A 14,779-nucleotide genomic window follows, 5' to 3' on the forward strand; every position below is an offset into this window, starting at 1 on the left:
TAACCGACAGCCATCCAGGCGCCCCTACAATTTCATATTTTAAAGTTTCTAAAATAGGAGTAAATCTTTACAACTTATGTGTATATTGGTGGTGGTGGTATTCTTTGTGCCCCTAAAAAACCGCTAAGTGGCAATGCATCTTATCAATAACCAGCCCCTGCAGATCAAGGAATTATGGCATTTTACTCTGGAATCCTTTGTTTGAGGCTTATAGTCTACTAACACCTCAGGGCACCCAGGTATTGTCTGCTGCTAAGAGTGGCAGTCCAAGGTGCTGTGTATTAGGGGCGTCTGGGTAGCTTAGTCAGTTAAGCATCTGACTTCAGATCACGATCTCACGGTTTGTGGGTTCAGGCCCCACATGGGGCTCTGTGCTGACAGCTCAGAGCCTGGAGCCTATTTCAGATTCTGTGTCTCCATCTCTTTGCCCCTCCTCCAATCACAATTTGTCTCTGTCTCTCTCAAAAATAAAATAAACATTAAAAAAAAATTTTGTTTTAAGTGCCATGCAATTAAAAACTCAGAACCTATTTGCCATCGTTTCATAACTTACATAAGTCTCACACACACACACACACCACATTGTATATAAGGACAGTTTTAAAAATTTAGGGCTTTGTCTGCTCTTGTGTAGCCAGGCCTAGAGCTGAAACTCTGCCCTAACTCCAGTTGGCCTTTACTCACCAGATGTGAAATGTAAAGCCTGGTCAGTGTTGTTCAGTCAGGGATGCTGAGCCTACCTTTCAGAAATCCTAAAAGCAGTTAACCCACCACTTCTTGAAAAACTCAGAATATGCTCCTTATATCATTTCCAGTGCATTAATCCTGGAAGTTTTCATGTTTCTAATTTTAGAATCGTAAAATATTAAGAGTACAACTTAAAAGAATAAACAACTGTGCTAACAAAGCTATCCCTTGTACAGGAAACAGTCACAGAACAACTCTCTTTTGAGTTCTTCTCAGATGTGACAGACAAAAGACTAGCAAGACCATACCTTTTCCTAATTCCAAGAACCTGGTCAATGATACTAGTTCAACCTAGGCAGTATTAGTAACTTGGCAACTGTGGAAACAAAGAATTCCAAATCTCAGGAGCCAAATGGGTATGATGTCTTTTCTCTGAAATTCAAGATAACCCTGATGTCATTTCACAATGACAATTTCTAGTCTGAGAATGTGGCAAGATGTCTCCAGGAAGCAAAAGCAAAAGATTTTTCCAGCTAAGTGTAAAAACCGTTAGGTGTGAATTCAGGTCAATGGTAGAAATATATGAATGAATATTGTTCTAAGTAAACTAAATTATTTTATTTCTTCGAACAAAAAATGTCTGCGTACTCTAGAATTCTTTCTTTTCCCATGCCACATGAATCACTCTAAAAACACTTCACCTTGGAAACTGAATCCACTAATCAAACATACAGGTTTAAACATACCAAAAACCCCCCACCTTTTTTCATGTCTAATTACTGAAATAATCCCCACCCTAACCCCTTAAAAAAAAACAACAAACACCCTTACTCATCCGAAGTGACTTTGGTAGAGGTACTGGAGAATTTCTGGCAACAAGATAAAGTGACATAGATACCTGATCTAAACAAACAAAAAACTACTTAAGCCAATCCTGACCATGTTTTGTGGTTGCTTAAAGGTATGCTAAATAACCCACTCTTTGAGCTTTGGATATAAATTGCCAGAATTTTAAATAATCGGTATGGCTTTTTTCAAAACTCTCACATCATTTCAATCCACTAAAATAGACTATGTTAACTAAACAGGAATAGCAGATAAATCAACAAGAAATCTAACTTTTAACACCAATATAACACAAAACAAATACAACTGTACTCTTCTCTACACTCTTGTGGTTCAAAGTTCTCAAACCGTTGGAGATACAAAATGCATTTGAACTTTCCCGGACACTTACTTTACACTTTAGGGGCCTCTCATCTTAACTGTTGGATTTCTGCCTGTGTCCATAATTTTGACAGAAAATCAGAATCCTAGGAATAAGCATTTTGAAGTCTAGAGTTTTAATCAGTGTTTCCCTGTCCCTTTGAGTCTTCATCTAGAATTCCAGAGGTCTAAAATAAACAGCTGCAGCTATTCCAGGATATATATTACTTGGTTTTTTGCTTGATGGAGAATTTGTCAGTGTTCCTCCCATGAAAGCATTTCATCAACCTCTCCAACAAGGAATGTTAAGAGTAATCTGACTCAAGTTTTTTCCTTTAAACAAACAAACAAAAACATTTATTTTGAGAGAGAGGGAGAGGGAGGGAGGGGGAGAGAGAGAGAGAGAGAGAGAGAGAGAGAGAGAGAGAGAGAAAGAGAGAGAGAGAATGAACACATGGGAGCAGGGGAGGGGCAGAGAGAAAGGGGGAGAGAGAATCCCAAGCAGGCTCCATGCTAAGCGTAGAGCCGGACACGTGGCTCGATCCCATGACCATGAGATCATGACCTGAACCGAAAACAAGAGTCGGATGCTCAACTGACTGAGCCTCCCAGGCACTCCCAGATACTTTTCTATCTTCCCTGTGCCCTTTACATCAGGGAAATACATGGGCAGGACAAGGGAGGCAACTTTAAGCCCCTGTGCTAGTTGTTTGTTTTTTTTTGTTTTTTTTTTAAAGATTTTATTTTTAAGTAATCTCTACATCCAAGGTGGGGTTCGAACTCACAACCCTGAGATCAAGAGTTGTAGCCCCCATGCTAGTTTCGGAACAAAAGCTACCCTATGAAACACTGCAAGTTCATGTACTTCTTAAAAAGAAATGGTCAGGGGGCAGCTGGGTGGCTCAGTTGGTTAAGTGTCCAACTCTTTATCTCGATTCAGGTCATGATCTCATGGTTCCTGAGTTCGAGCCCCATGCTGGGTCGGGCTCCACACTGATAGTGCAGTGCCTGCTTGGCATTCTCTTTCCTTCTCTCTGCCCCATCCTTGTGTGCATATGCTCTCTCTCCCAAAATAAATAAATAAAAACTTTTAAAAAGAAAAAAGAAAAAAAAGGGTTAAAAACACATACCTGTTTCATCCTTGCAGCGGCTCTATTTGAAAACAGAATAGACCTGTCTTTCTGGAAGCAGGATGGGCACATCTGAAGAGCTTGACTGTAAGAACTCTCAGCTTCTATATAATCTGAAGATAAGGTAAAAGAGGTCATTAAGATTTTGTCCCTGCTATTATTGTATGCCATAGTATCTCAGAATGCATAGCTTTCCATTCACAAAAGTCTCAAACAGAATGTTTTGTATGTTTAACTTTCATTTGGCTTACCCATTTAGTAAGGAATGTTGAAAGGGGATTAGAGAACTGGACAGATGAAAGAGACTAAAGTTGGGATTAATGGCTTAAGATAAAAAAAATTCTCTGTATGTATTTTCATTAAAGATATTATGCTTTTATGGAGTCACCAGCCAAAACTGCTTCTCTGAAATGCTTGGGGACACATTTTATGGAGCTAAAAGCAACAATGTAAAAATCAGTGGTTGACTAAAGACCTAAAGAGAAAATGGTGATAAATTTATTTATTCACTGCTATGCACAGAATTACATGGTCAGGGCACTAAAAGAAAATTGCCTGTTCACTCCTTTCTCAGGTTGGAAATATTTAACACTAAAATACAAAGAGATATGCTTTCAAAATTAGAAACATTAGTTCTCTTAGAAAAAAAAAAGTGATGATGACTAAACAGAAAGAAAAAAAATTAACTTTAAAAATAACTAGAGAGGAAACTGTTACTACTCCTAGTTTTCTAAAGCATACACATTTTACATATGTGATAGAATACTACTGTAAGATCACATAGTTCCCCCAAAATATCCGAATGAACCCAAGTTATTCCTAAGCAAATGTAAAAAATGCAGAAGGAAATGGAAAACATCTCTCTACTTAAGGCAGCCAAAGAAAAGGGCACATGAAAGACCAGCCAAAGTACAAGCAAAATACTTCCCTAGGCCACACTGGAACCACGGGGCCAGTTTTTACAGCATCATTACAATTGAGGAACAGGGATCCTGTTTTTACATTAATGAAGGCAGCAGCCTTTTAACCTTGCAGGATAGTTTTCCAATGCATCACTTGAAGAGTCTGCCCTCCTAACTTTTAGATCTATAGTGGATTACAGGAAAGAAAAAGGATGCCTGTGCCAAGAGACATGTGGTAATTGATCACCATCAGGTGAGAATGATCTGGACCTGGTGAAAAACAAAATTTCAAGGTTCTGGGAAGCAACACTGTATTGTTAGTAGTTTAGGTCTGCTAGTTGTTCCCAAATGTTCTCTGGTGTTTCTTCACACTCTAAAACAGAATGAGGACGCAAATGATTAGACATCGGTGCCTTACCTCCTTTTTTTTTTTTTTTTTTAATGTTTATTATTTATTTTGAAAAGGAGAAAGAGGGAGGGGGTTGAGAAAATCCGAAGGAAGCTCTGTGCTGTCAGTGCAGAGCCCAACACAGGGCTCAATCCCATGAACTGTGAGATCACGACCTGAACCAAAACCAAGAGTCAGATGCTTAACCGACTGAGCCACCCAGGCACCCAACCTTACCTCCTTTCTTAAACTGTGCGTTCCCCTCCTCCTTTAGTCTAGTGCTCTCTTCTCTTCTCTTCTGCAAGAGATCAATTACATCATTTCTCACAATGTTATAAGTGAGCAAAAAGGTTAGTTTTCATTAGGCTTTTAACAGGAAGTAACTGATTTTGTTTTTTCAGCTTGACTTTTGAGAACTGGGTCAGTTTTATCTAAATCTCAAACAGATACAGAGAAACACCTGACCATCTGGCAAATCATCAATTGCATTCTTGATGTTTAAAACACAAAACCTGGGTTTCTGGTGTTTAAATATTTTGCATGGAATAGTAATTTAGGTATCATTTAATTTCTCTTTACTCAAAATAAAACTAAACAACATACCCACTGGCATGCACACCTCTGCAAATTCAAATTCTGAATCTGCTACTTGTTAAATGTATTTTGGACAAGTTCCCGATCCTTCTAAGCCTTAGTTTCTTCCTCTAAAAAATGAGGCTTTATAGTTGTATGGATTAAAGTGATAAGGTGCATAAAGCACCTAATACACTGCCTGGTAAATAAGGGCACAATAAATACGAACTATTACTTTTCTGTAAAATAAGTTATTTAATATATACTGAACTACAAGTGTGGTTTACATGATAAAGATGACCTACAGAATGCTGGTAGAGTGTGTTACAGGGAACAAAGCCCATCTGCAGGGTCAGGGCAATATTCTGTTAACAGGATAACACAAGGAAGTCTGAAGAAACCGAGATAAATAAATCTTTAGTTTCTGAGCTGCTTCTAACAACTCAGAAATTCACACAGATGGCCAAGCACCCATCATACTCAAAGGCAGAGTGAATGTTATTCTGCAAAGATGCACATGCTATCCCCATGTGGTTTGCTTCCAGACCTAAACATCTTAGCAATACGGTCGGCACAAGCAGAGTTGGCAGAAGTGCCTGCCTGCCACCTTCTGAAAGAGCTTGAGAGAGAGAGAGAGAGAGAGAGAGAGAGAGAGAGAGCGCGCGCGCACGCAAGCGCACACATGCAAGTGAGGGAGAGGGGCAGAGGGAGAGAGAGAAAGAACCTTAAGCAGGCTCTCTGCTCAGCACAAAGCCTGACACAGAGCTTGAACCCATGACTCTAGGATCATGACGAGAGCTCCCGACTAAATAAAAACTTCAAAGGGAGGAAATACAGTTAGCAGCTTATTTCATGCACAGGAAAAGCATGGAGCCTAAACAACTAGGACTCTTCAGATTAGGAACCAAAGAGGGGCGCCTGGCTGGCTCAGTCAGTTAAGCGTCTAGCTCTGTATTTCGTCGCAGGTCATGATCTCACGGTTCATGAGATGGAGCCCCGTGTTGGGCTGTGTGCTGCAGCGTGAAGCCTGCTTGGGATACCCATTCTCTCTCATTCCCCCCCGGCCCTCACAATAAATAAATAAATACATACATATATACATACATAAATGCTTTAAAAAATGTATATATAAAAAAAGATTAGGAACCAAATTAAAAATATGTCTATAGATTTGTGAATACACTGTTGAGACCAGGGTGCTTCCCAAATGCATTATTATACTCTAGATGATGAAGCTCAGTAAAGAAACTAAAAGGTGAGTATAAAATCAATCTCATTTTTATGGTATCTACTATGTGTCAGATATACGACAGATACAATAATTCATTCTAAAATATAACATATCTGGAACAGGGCTATTCTAAGGGAATACAAGAAAATAATATGGGTGATGGTGATGGGAATCAAAATATAAGAATATGGTCACACTTCGTTACCTAGTATTACCTAGGAGAGAGGTCGTAATGTTCTCTATGGTATCACAATTTATGGATGCAAGCAAAAAAGACTGTATCTTAGGTAAAAAAAAATTTTAATGTTTCTATTTATTTTTGAGAGAGAGAGAGAGACAGAGCATGAGCAGGGGGCAGGGGTAGAGAGAGGGGGTGACAAAGAATCTGAAGCGGGCTCCAGGTTCTGAGCTGTCAGCACAGAGCCTGATGCGGGGCTCGAACTCACAGAATGTGAGATCATGACCTGAGCTGAAGTCGGACGCTCAACCAACTAAGCCACCCAGGCGCCCCAGGTAAAAAAATTTTAAAGAGGGAAGATTCACTGGAAAGATACTGGTACTCACAGAATCACTGGGAGGCCTAAAAACACAGGCTTAGAAAATGGGCAGGATTCAAGGCAGCTCTGTTAAGTCAAGAAGCAAGAAAGCATTAACTGTCTTTTTATTTATTTATTTATTTATTTATTTATTTATTTAATTTATTTTCCGGGGGGGGGGGGGGAGCGGGGGAGCACAGAGCGAGAGCGAGAGTGAGAGAGAGAATCCCAAGCAGGCTCCACATCATCAGCACAGAGCCCGATGTGGGCCTGAACCCACGAACCACAAGACCATGACCCGAGCCGAAAGCAAGAGCCAGACGCTTAACTGTCTGAGCCACCCAGGCTCAGTTAGGCTTCCCTAACTGTCTTTTAGTGGAAGGGCTGTAATAGGAGCAAATAAATCCTAACTATTTCCTTTTCTTTGCCCCAATCGAAATTCAAAGTCTTGCTTAGGAGCATCCAATAAGCCAAGCATAGCTCACATGCCTTGGCTGTCAGAGAATGGAATGAGGAACACGGGGTAAGACCCCTGAACAAGACTACAATGCAGAAGAATTCTTCCAGCTAGGAAGGGGAGTTGGATGCTGGAAGCAAAGAAAACTCCATAACAAGTTCGGCTAAAAGTCTTTTCAAGAAGACATACAGATGGCCAACAGACACATAAAAGATGCTCAACATTACTAATCATCAGGGAAATGTAAATCAAAATGAGACATCATCTTACACCTGCTAGAATGGCTAAAATCAAAAAGATAAGAAATAACATGTGAAGAAAAGGAACCCTTGTACACTGTTGGTGGGAATGTAAACTGGTACAGCCAGTGTGGAGGTTTTCAAAAAACAGCCATGATATGGAAGCAACCTAAATGAATAGATAAGGAAGATATGTTATATATACACAGTGGAATATTATGCAGCCATAAAAAGGATGAAATAGTGCCATTTGAGACAATATGGATGGACCTAGCAGGTATTATGCTAAGTGGTATAAGTCAGACAGAGGAAGACAAATACCATATGATTTCAGTCATAAGTGGAACCTAAACAAAAACAAACGAATCAACAAACAAAAAGCGGAATCAGACCTATAAATACAGAGAACTGGCAGCTACCAGTGAGGAGGGGTGTAGGGGGTTGGGCAAAACAGGTCAAGGGCAGAGGGAAATACAGGCTTCCAGTTATGGAATGAATAAGTCACAGGATTAAAAGGCACAGCATAAGGAACATAGTCAATGATATTATAATAGCAATATATGGAGACAGATGGTAGCTACAATTGTGGTGAACATAGATAGCATAATGTATAAACTTGGTGGATCACTATGTTGTACACCTGAAACTAATGTAACATAGTGTGTCAACTGTACTCAAAAAAAGTTATTTCAACCCTGAAGAGCCAAAGCAACCCTGACAAAGAAGAACAAAGCTGGAGGCATCATGGTCCGATTTCAAGCTATATTACAAAGCTATACTAATTAAAATAGTATGGTATTAGCATAAAAACTGACGCATAGATCAATGGAAAACAGAGGCAAGAAATAAATGCATGCATATGCAGTCAATTAATTTATGACAAAAGAGCCAAGAATATACAATGGGGAAAGGACAGTCTGTTCGATAGATGGTGTTGGGAAAACTGGACAGCCACATTGTGAAAGAATGAAACTGGACCACTGTCTCACATTCTACACAAAAATTAACTCACAATGGATTAAGACTTTAATGTAACACCTGAAACCATAAAAAATTTCTAGAAGAGCATACAGGCAGTAAGTTCCTTGACACAGATCTTGCTGATGATTTTCTGAATCTGACACCAAAAGCGAAGGCAAAAAAGGCAAAAATAAACAAGTGGGGCTATATCAAACTGAAAAATCTTCTGCTCAGCAAAGGAAACCATGAACAAAATGAAAAGGCAACCTACTGAATGGGAGAAAATGTTGGCAAATCATATATCTAATAAAGGGTTAATATCCAAACTATATAAACAACTCACACAACTTAATAGCAAAAAAACCAATCAGATTAAAAAATGGGCAGAAGATGTGAACAGACTTTTTTCCAAAGACATACAGATGGCCAATAAGTACATGAAAAGATGTTCAACATCATTAATCATCAGGGAAATGCAAATAAAAACCACAATGAAATAACACTCACACTTGCTAGAATGGTTATTACTTAAAAAAACAAAAACAAGAAACAAATGTTGAGGATGTGGAGAAAAGAACCCTTATGCACTGTTGGTGGGAATGTAAACTGGCACAATCACTATGGAAAATTGTATGGAGTTTCCTTAAAAAAAATAAAAATGGCATTACCATATGACCATATGACCCAGGAATTACCATAGGACCCATATTCCACTTCGGGGTATTTAGCCAAGAAAATGAAAGCACTAACTTGAAGAGATATATGCACCCTTATGCTCACTGCAGCATTATTTACAATAGCCAAGATACGGAAACCTAAGTGTCAGTCAACGGATGAAGGGATAAATTGTGGATTGGGCCTCATTCCAGCCTCCTTCTAGCTACCACCTTGCACCCCCACGTGTGACCACCTTAGCTCAGCTGCTCTGCCCAAGACTCCCTGAGCGCTAACCCTAGTCCCCTGCTCGGTTCCATTTCTGCCCCCAAAAGATGAAAGAAACTATCACGAACCAGGGTAAACTTGCCAAACTGCAAGCAGAGTGTGCAGCTCACTGAAAGAAGGGGGATCACGGAATGGCGACATGATAAAAAACTTCAGTTCTCCTTAAAGAAGTTGGGGGTAAACAGTATCTCTGGTATTGAAGAAGCGAATACGTTCACAAACCGAGGTATAGTGATCCACTTTAACAACCCTAAAGTCCAGCCATTCTTGGCAGCGAACACTTTTCAACATCACAGGGCATGCTGAGACAAAGGAGCTGACAGAAATGCTCCCCAGGATCTTAAACCAGCGCGGTGCAGATGGTCTGACTAGTTTAAGAAGAGACGGGCTAAAGCTTTGCCCGCACGATCTGCGGATGGAGAAGAACCACTAGCTACCAGAGAGGAGGAGGAGGATGAAGTTCCAGATCCTGTGGAAAGTTTTTGATGAAGCTTCCAAGAATGAAGCAAACTGAACTGAGTCAGCTTCTGGAGAAGATAAAACTTGAAGAAGTTACTGGGAGCTGCTATTTTATGACTGCTTTTTAAAATTCTGTTCATGGATCTCTAATATTTTTAAGCCCAAGCCTCTGGGACAATGCAGCTCTTTTTAGTTTTTGCTTATATGCAATTCATTCTTTGCAGTGAATTAAGCTGAAGAAGCCTGGGGATAAAGTTTGAAACAAGGTTAATAAAGTTCTTTGCCTAGTAAAAACAAAACAAACAAAAAAACAAGAAGAAAAAGAAATTGTGATGTATATAGACACACAACTGAATATTATTCAGCCATAAAAAGATGGAATCTTGCCATTTGCAATAACATAAATTGATCTCGAGGGCATTACCCTAAATGAAGGAAAAGATAAATATGATTTTTCTTATATGTGGAACCTAAACAATAAAACACAAAAAAATCCCAAGCTCATAGAAACAGAGAATAGATTGGCAATTGCCAGAGGTGGGGTTAGGGGGTGGGAGACATGAGTGAAGGGGGTATGAAAAAGATTATAAAACAATTTTAATTAAGGTAAAATTACAGCCCTATAAATAATAGCAAATTCATGGTCGGTTTTTAATTCATACACACAAAATGCATAACTGGCCAATTAGGTTCTAACGGTGAAAAGTTTGACATTAGAATACATATTAATGTAAGGTAGCATATTAATAAGTTAAAAGAGAAAATTACATAATCATACGAATAAATGCATCACAGGTCCTAAAGGTCTTTAATATATTTTAAAAGGCTATTGCAAAAACAAAAATTCTTTAGAGAAGAACAACTCATCCAGTTACTAGAGTTTAATATCCATTCTGAACTTTCAGTCTCTGTTTTAACTCTAATTTCAAGCTACTTTTTAAGCTATAATCTGTTCTCCATTGCAAACTCATCAGGAATGTTTTATGAACACAGATGAATCACTCAGACTGCCAGATCAGACTCGTGTGGGGTGTTGTGTGTGTGCGTGTGTGTGCACTCGCACGCGCGCGTATGTTAAGAGTTTAATCACTCTTTGGTAAATTTAGAACACTGACTGACATACCAGTAGGCAAAACTTAGATCCAAGGTATACCAGAAGGAATTAATGATGATGGCCAGCCTGAGCAGGCAGTCTGGGAAAAGCTCACAGTGTCTTTTTTCAAACTATATTTTTTTACTTGAGTGTAGCTAACACACAATGTTACATTAAGTTTCAGGTGTACAACATAGTGATTCCACAAGTTTAAACATTATGCTATGCTCAGTGTCTCTGTAACCAGGACTAAAGGTTGAACTGGCAGAGGGAAGAGATCCAGATCATATTTCTGAAGCCAATTATTCAAAGGAAGGCTTTTTATTTTTTCAGCTGACAAATCACAACTCAGTGACCCATTAAGTAGTAAACACTGGAAAAGAGCTGCTGTTTCCACAGATTGTGTAAATTGAGGATTAATGCAATTATCACTATCATGCTGAATATCTCCTTGGAAACAGCTAAAAATAGTACATTTAGGAGAAAGCTGCACTACTCCCAGCTGTGCCAAGGGACTATCTTGATCCCAGTACAAAGACTAGGGTTTATGCTGCTGCCAGAACATTCTCTTTCTCCAAAAGACGGCACGCATACTGTGTAATATTACTGGAATCCAAGCACAGATTGTATCATGAGTCTTATTTATTTAGCATGCTAAATGCCAAGAACATACACACATAAATGAGCTGGTGGTGTTGACATTCAGCAGCATTACCAGGTTCAAATTGTTCCAGGTTCTGGTATAACGTATAATGTGGTTAGGAGCCCTGTCATATGTCTCTACAATGTCCTTTTTTTTTTTTTTTTGAGAGAGAGACAGACAGCGAGATAGACAGACAGAATCCAAAGCAGGTTCCCGGCTCTGAACTATCAGTGCAGAGCCCAAAGCGGAGGGGATCGAACTCACAAAATGTGAGATCACCACCTAACTGAAGTTGGACGCTTAACTAACTGAACCACCCAGGGGTCCCTTAAAGTAAACTTTATATTCAATGTGGGGCTTACATTCACGACCCCAGAGACCAAGAGTCGCATACTCTACTGACTGAGCCAGCCAGGTAGGTGCCCTTCCACAAGGTCTTTTAACACATTCCAGAGGCTTCACAGAGAAATATCTGCTCTAGAATTTTATTTCCATAACAATGGAAACCAAAGAAATTTTACAGAGCTCTTTACTCAGTACTCCTCCCCATCATGGAAAACTCAGGAAGAAACAGTGACATTATTCTGCATTGTAAATCATCACAGGAGCTGTCAAGGAAAACCCCCAAGAGATAATGCTCGTGATGAATGGAGTTTATTTCAGCAGTTATTACCCCAACTGCAAACTTTTCAGCCTGGTGTTCAAAATTTAATATAACTTGTATCAGGATATAGCACGTTACTTCTTAAAATCTGCAGTCACATACATTAGCTCATTTGCTTTTTGCAGGGCAATTCTCAGATGTGAGCATGAAAGTATTAAATGACCCATTTTACAGGTAAGAAAATCAAGATCAGATATCTCTTGGTTTTCTATTTTTTTTAAACTACACCAAACTTGTATTCCCATCTACTCCACCTTACCTCTCACTACCACCCAACACAAGTCCTTCCTTTAGACAGTCTGATCTCTTCACTGTCTCTCAACACCTACCACGCTTATCTTTTATCCTTCATTCCATTCCTTTGTATATGCATCCCCACCTTGGAATGCACTTGTTTCTCTTCCATATTTTCTTCCCAACTGTTTTCCCAAAATCAAAATTTTCCGGGTTTTCAAAGTCACACAAACCATATGTCCTCCCCAGAGCCACCTTTCACTTCTTTCCCTGCGTGACCTTTCTGTGACTGCACTGTACCTTGTCACCTCTAATTTGGTATATATTACATAACTATATAATTATAACTATATAATACATATGTGTACAAACACTGCAGAATGTTTGGAATGTTACTTAATGCTTCAATGGGTAATACAACATTGTGCAGCCTTCAGACCAAGGCAAGAGGGGCCCCTGTCCAGGCCCTTGGCTGATTGCACCTTTCCTCCCAAGGGGCTCCAGGATTTAGACCAGGCTCCTAAATCTCCCAGCTCACTTCCAGGGGTTCCTATGGGTGGACTTTGCTGCCAGTGCATACCGTGTTCCAGATATGATACTTTGTACTACGCCTGCTCCAGCCTTGGAATCAGCCATTTTTCCAAGGAGTCCTGGATCCTTCTGATGGGGAATGGTATTTAGAAACCAAGATCTGGATGCTAGTACGTTCCCTGTTACTAGCAAGTCATTGTTTTTAGGTCCTCTCAGTAAGAAATCCAGGAGATACAACTTTAAAAAATAAAAAAACAAAAATGCCACAAGTCAAAGAATACATAAACATGAAATCTTGTATGCAGTCAGACAAGTGAACGCCACCAGATTCTTCCTCACTTTCTCCCACACTGAAAACTCTGGTTCCCAGTAACAGCAATATATTTACTCATTTGCTCTATCCTAAAATTAACAGAAAAGTTCTGAAGTTACTATATGAATATCAGTACCTATGATGAACCTACTATTTAAAGTTCAAGATTTCATTGCAGTTCTTTAAAACAATTTTTTAAATTAATTTTTTATCTTAGAGAGAGAAAGAAAGAGCACGTGCACAAGCAGGGAAGGGGCAGAGAGGGAGAGAGAGAATCCCAAACAGGCTCCGAGCTCAGCGCAGAGCCTGACACAGGGCTCGATCTCACAACCATGAGAGAAATCAAGACTTGCATGCTGAACCTACTGAGCCACCCAGGCACCCCTCATTGCAGTTCTTTGTAACTTTAAAATATATCCTACTAAGGGTAAACAGCCAGAGTACTGTGCTTAAAGTTACTGGAATTATCTTTTCTATGTGATCAATTTGATCACATTAATTTCATTCTATTTGTAATCCATTTTAAGGCTTAATTTTTTCCTCATCCTTTCTGGTTTAATTTTAATGTATAAATATTTGAACAGATCAAAACTCAATACTGGATGGGACTTGTGATGTGGCAAACGTAAAAAATAACTATAAATTGGACAAAATGATTAACACCAGCCGTTTCAGTGTCCTAAAAATTGACTAAAAGCTTACAGCAAAGTGAGTAACACTCGTGAAAAACTACTGAACTTCAGAAAACAGCCGTGAAATCTGTGGCTTCCTTGCAAGGACCTGCTCCCCTTCTTCCTCCCATCATTTGACACCGTAGTTCTAATAGAGCAAGGAAGGCCATGAAGAACCAGCAGCACCACTGCTTGAGGAGTCTGAGCTGATTCAAACCGGAGGTGAAATAATCCATGCCCAGTGGTACTGTCAGAAATAAGCAGCAATCTGAGTGGTAAGCAAACAGGGAAAGTCAGGGGTCCTACTAATCTGTGGTTGTGGCCCTGGCTGGGCAAATAAGGGACCCATGGACCAAGCAGAAATGTAACAGGGAGACAGAAGAGGCAGTCACAGAGGTACCTGATAAGCTCTCCTTGTACCCCTAATGGACTGGAGATGGTGCGCAAGCCTGGTAGCAATGAAGAGGACCAAAGCTATTCATGCACGCTTGTCCTATCAGGAACCTGTGCACCTATGCTGAGGAGACACAAGAGGGTCCAGCTGGGCTGACCTGAAAATTCCCTAAAATTGTAATACACTTCTAAATCCACACACAGAGCAGTAGGTGGAAGCCTTGTTGGTTTGAGCTGTTTGAACATAATCTCTGACCAGTTATCGGCTGACCACTAAGCTGTGCAGAAACAAGAGCAACCCCAAGAAAGCCATACTTAAAAATATCAGCAAGAAAAGGACAAAAACAAAACCCAGCTGAGCAGAGCTGTCAGTGGCCACACAGACACCAGGAGAAATGGACTGTACAGCTTGAGACTAGGTAAAAAGCAACAGTTGCAAAAAAGCAACAGGAAAAATAATGCAAGCAGGGATGGTGGTGGTAGAGGACAGAATCCAGAGCTGTTACATCCCTACTTAAAACGTCCAG

General features: G+C 39.8%; 1 protein-coding gene across 1 annotated transcript in view; it reads right to left on the minus strand.

The window, feature by feature from the left end:
* The window catches only part of TTC1 (tetratricopeptide repeat domain 1), a 46,309-nt gene that overhangs the window by 15,466 nt on the left and 16,064 nt on the right, over positions 1 to 14,779 (minus strand). The window contains exons 3-4 of the mRNA XM_047091715.1: positions 4,551 to 4,611; positions 3,024 to 3,136 (exon numbers count right to left, since the gene is read on the minus strand). Coding sequence (XP_046947671.1) covers positions 3,024 to 3,136; positions 4,551 to 4,611 — 174 coding nt within the window. The remainder of the gene's footprint in view (positions 1 to 3,023; positions 3,137 to 4,550; positions 4,612 to 14,779) is intronic.

This window comes from Lynx rufus, unplaced genomic scaffold (genome assembly GCF_022079265.1).
Source record: "Lynx rufus isolate CCGP_SWC_20201006 ecotype Redwood Valley unplaced genomic scaffold, mLynRuf1.p SCAF_1, whole genome shotgun sequence".
NCBI classification, from domain to species: Eukaryota; Metazoa; Chordata; class Mammalia; order Carnivora; family Felidae; genus Lynx; species Lynx rufus.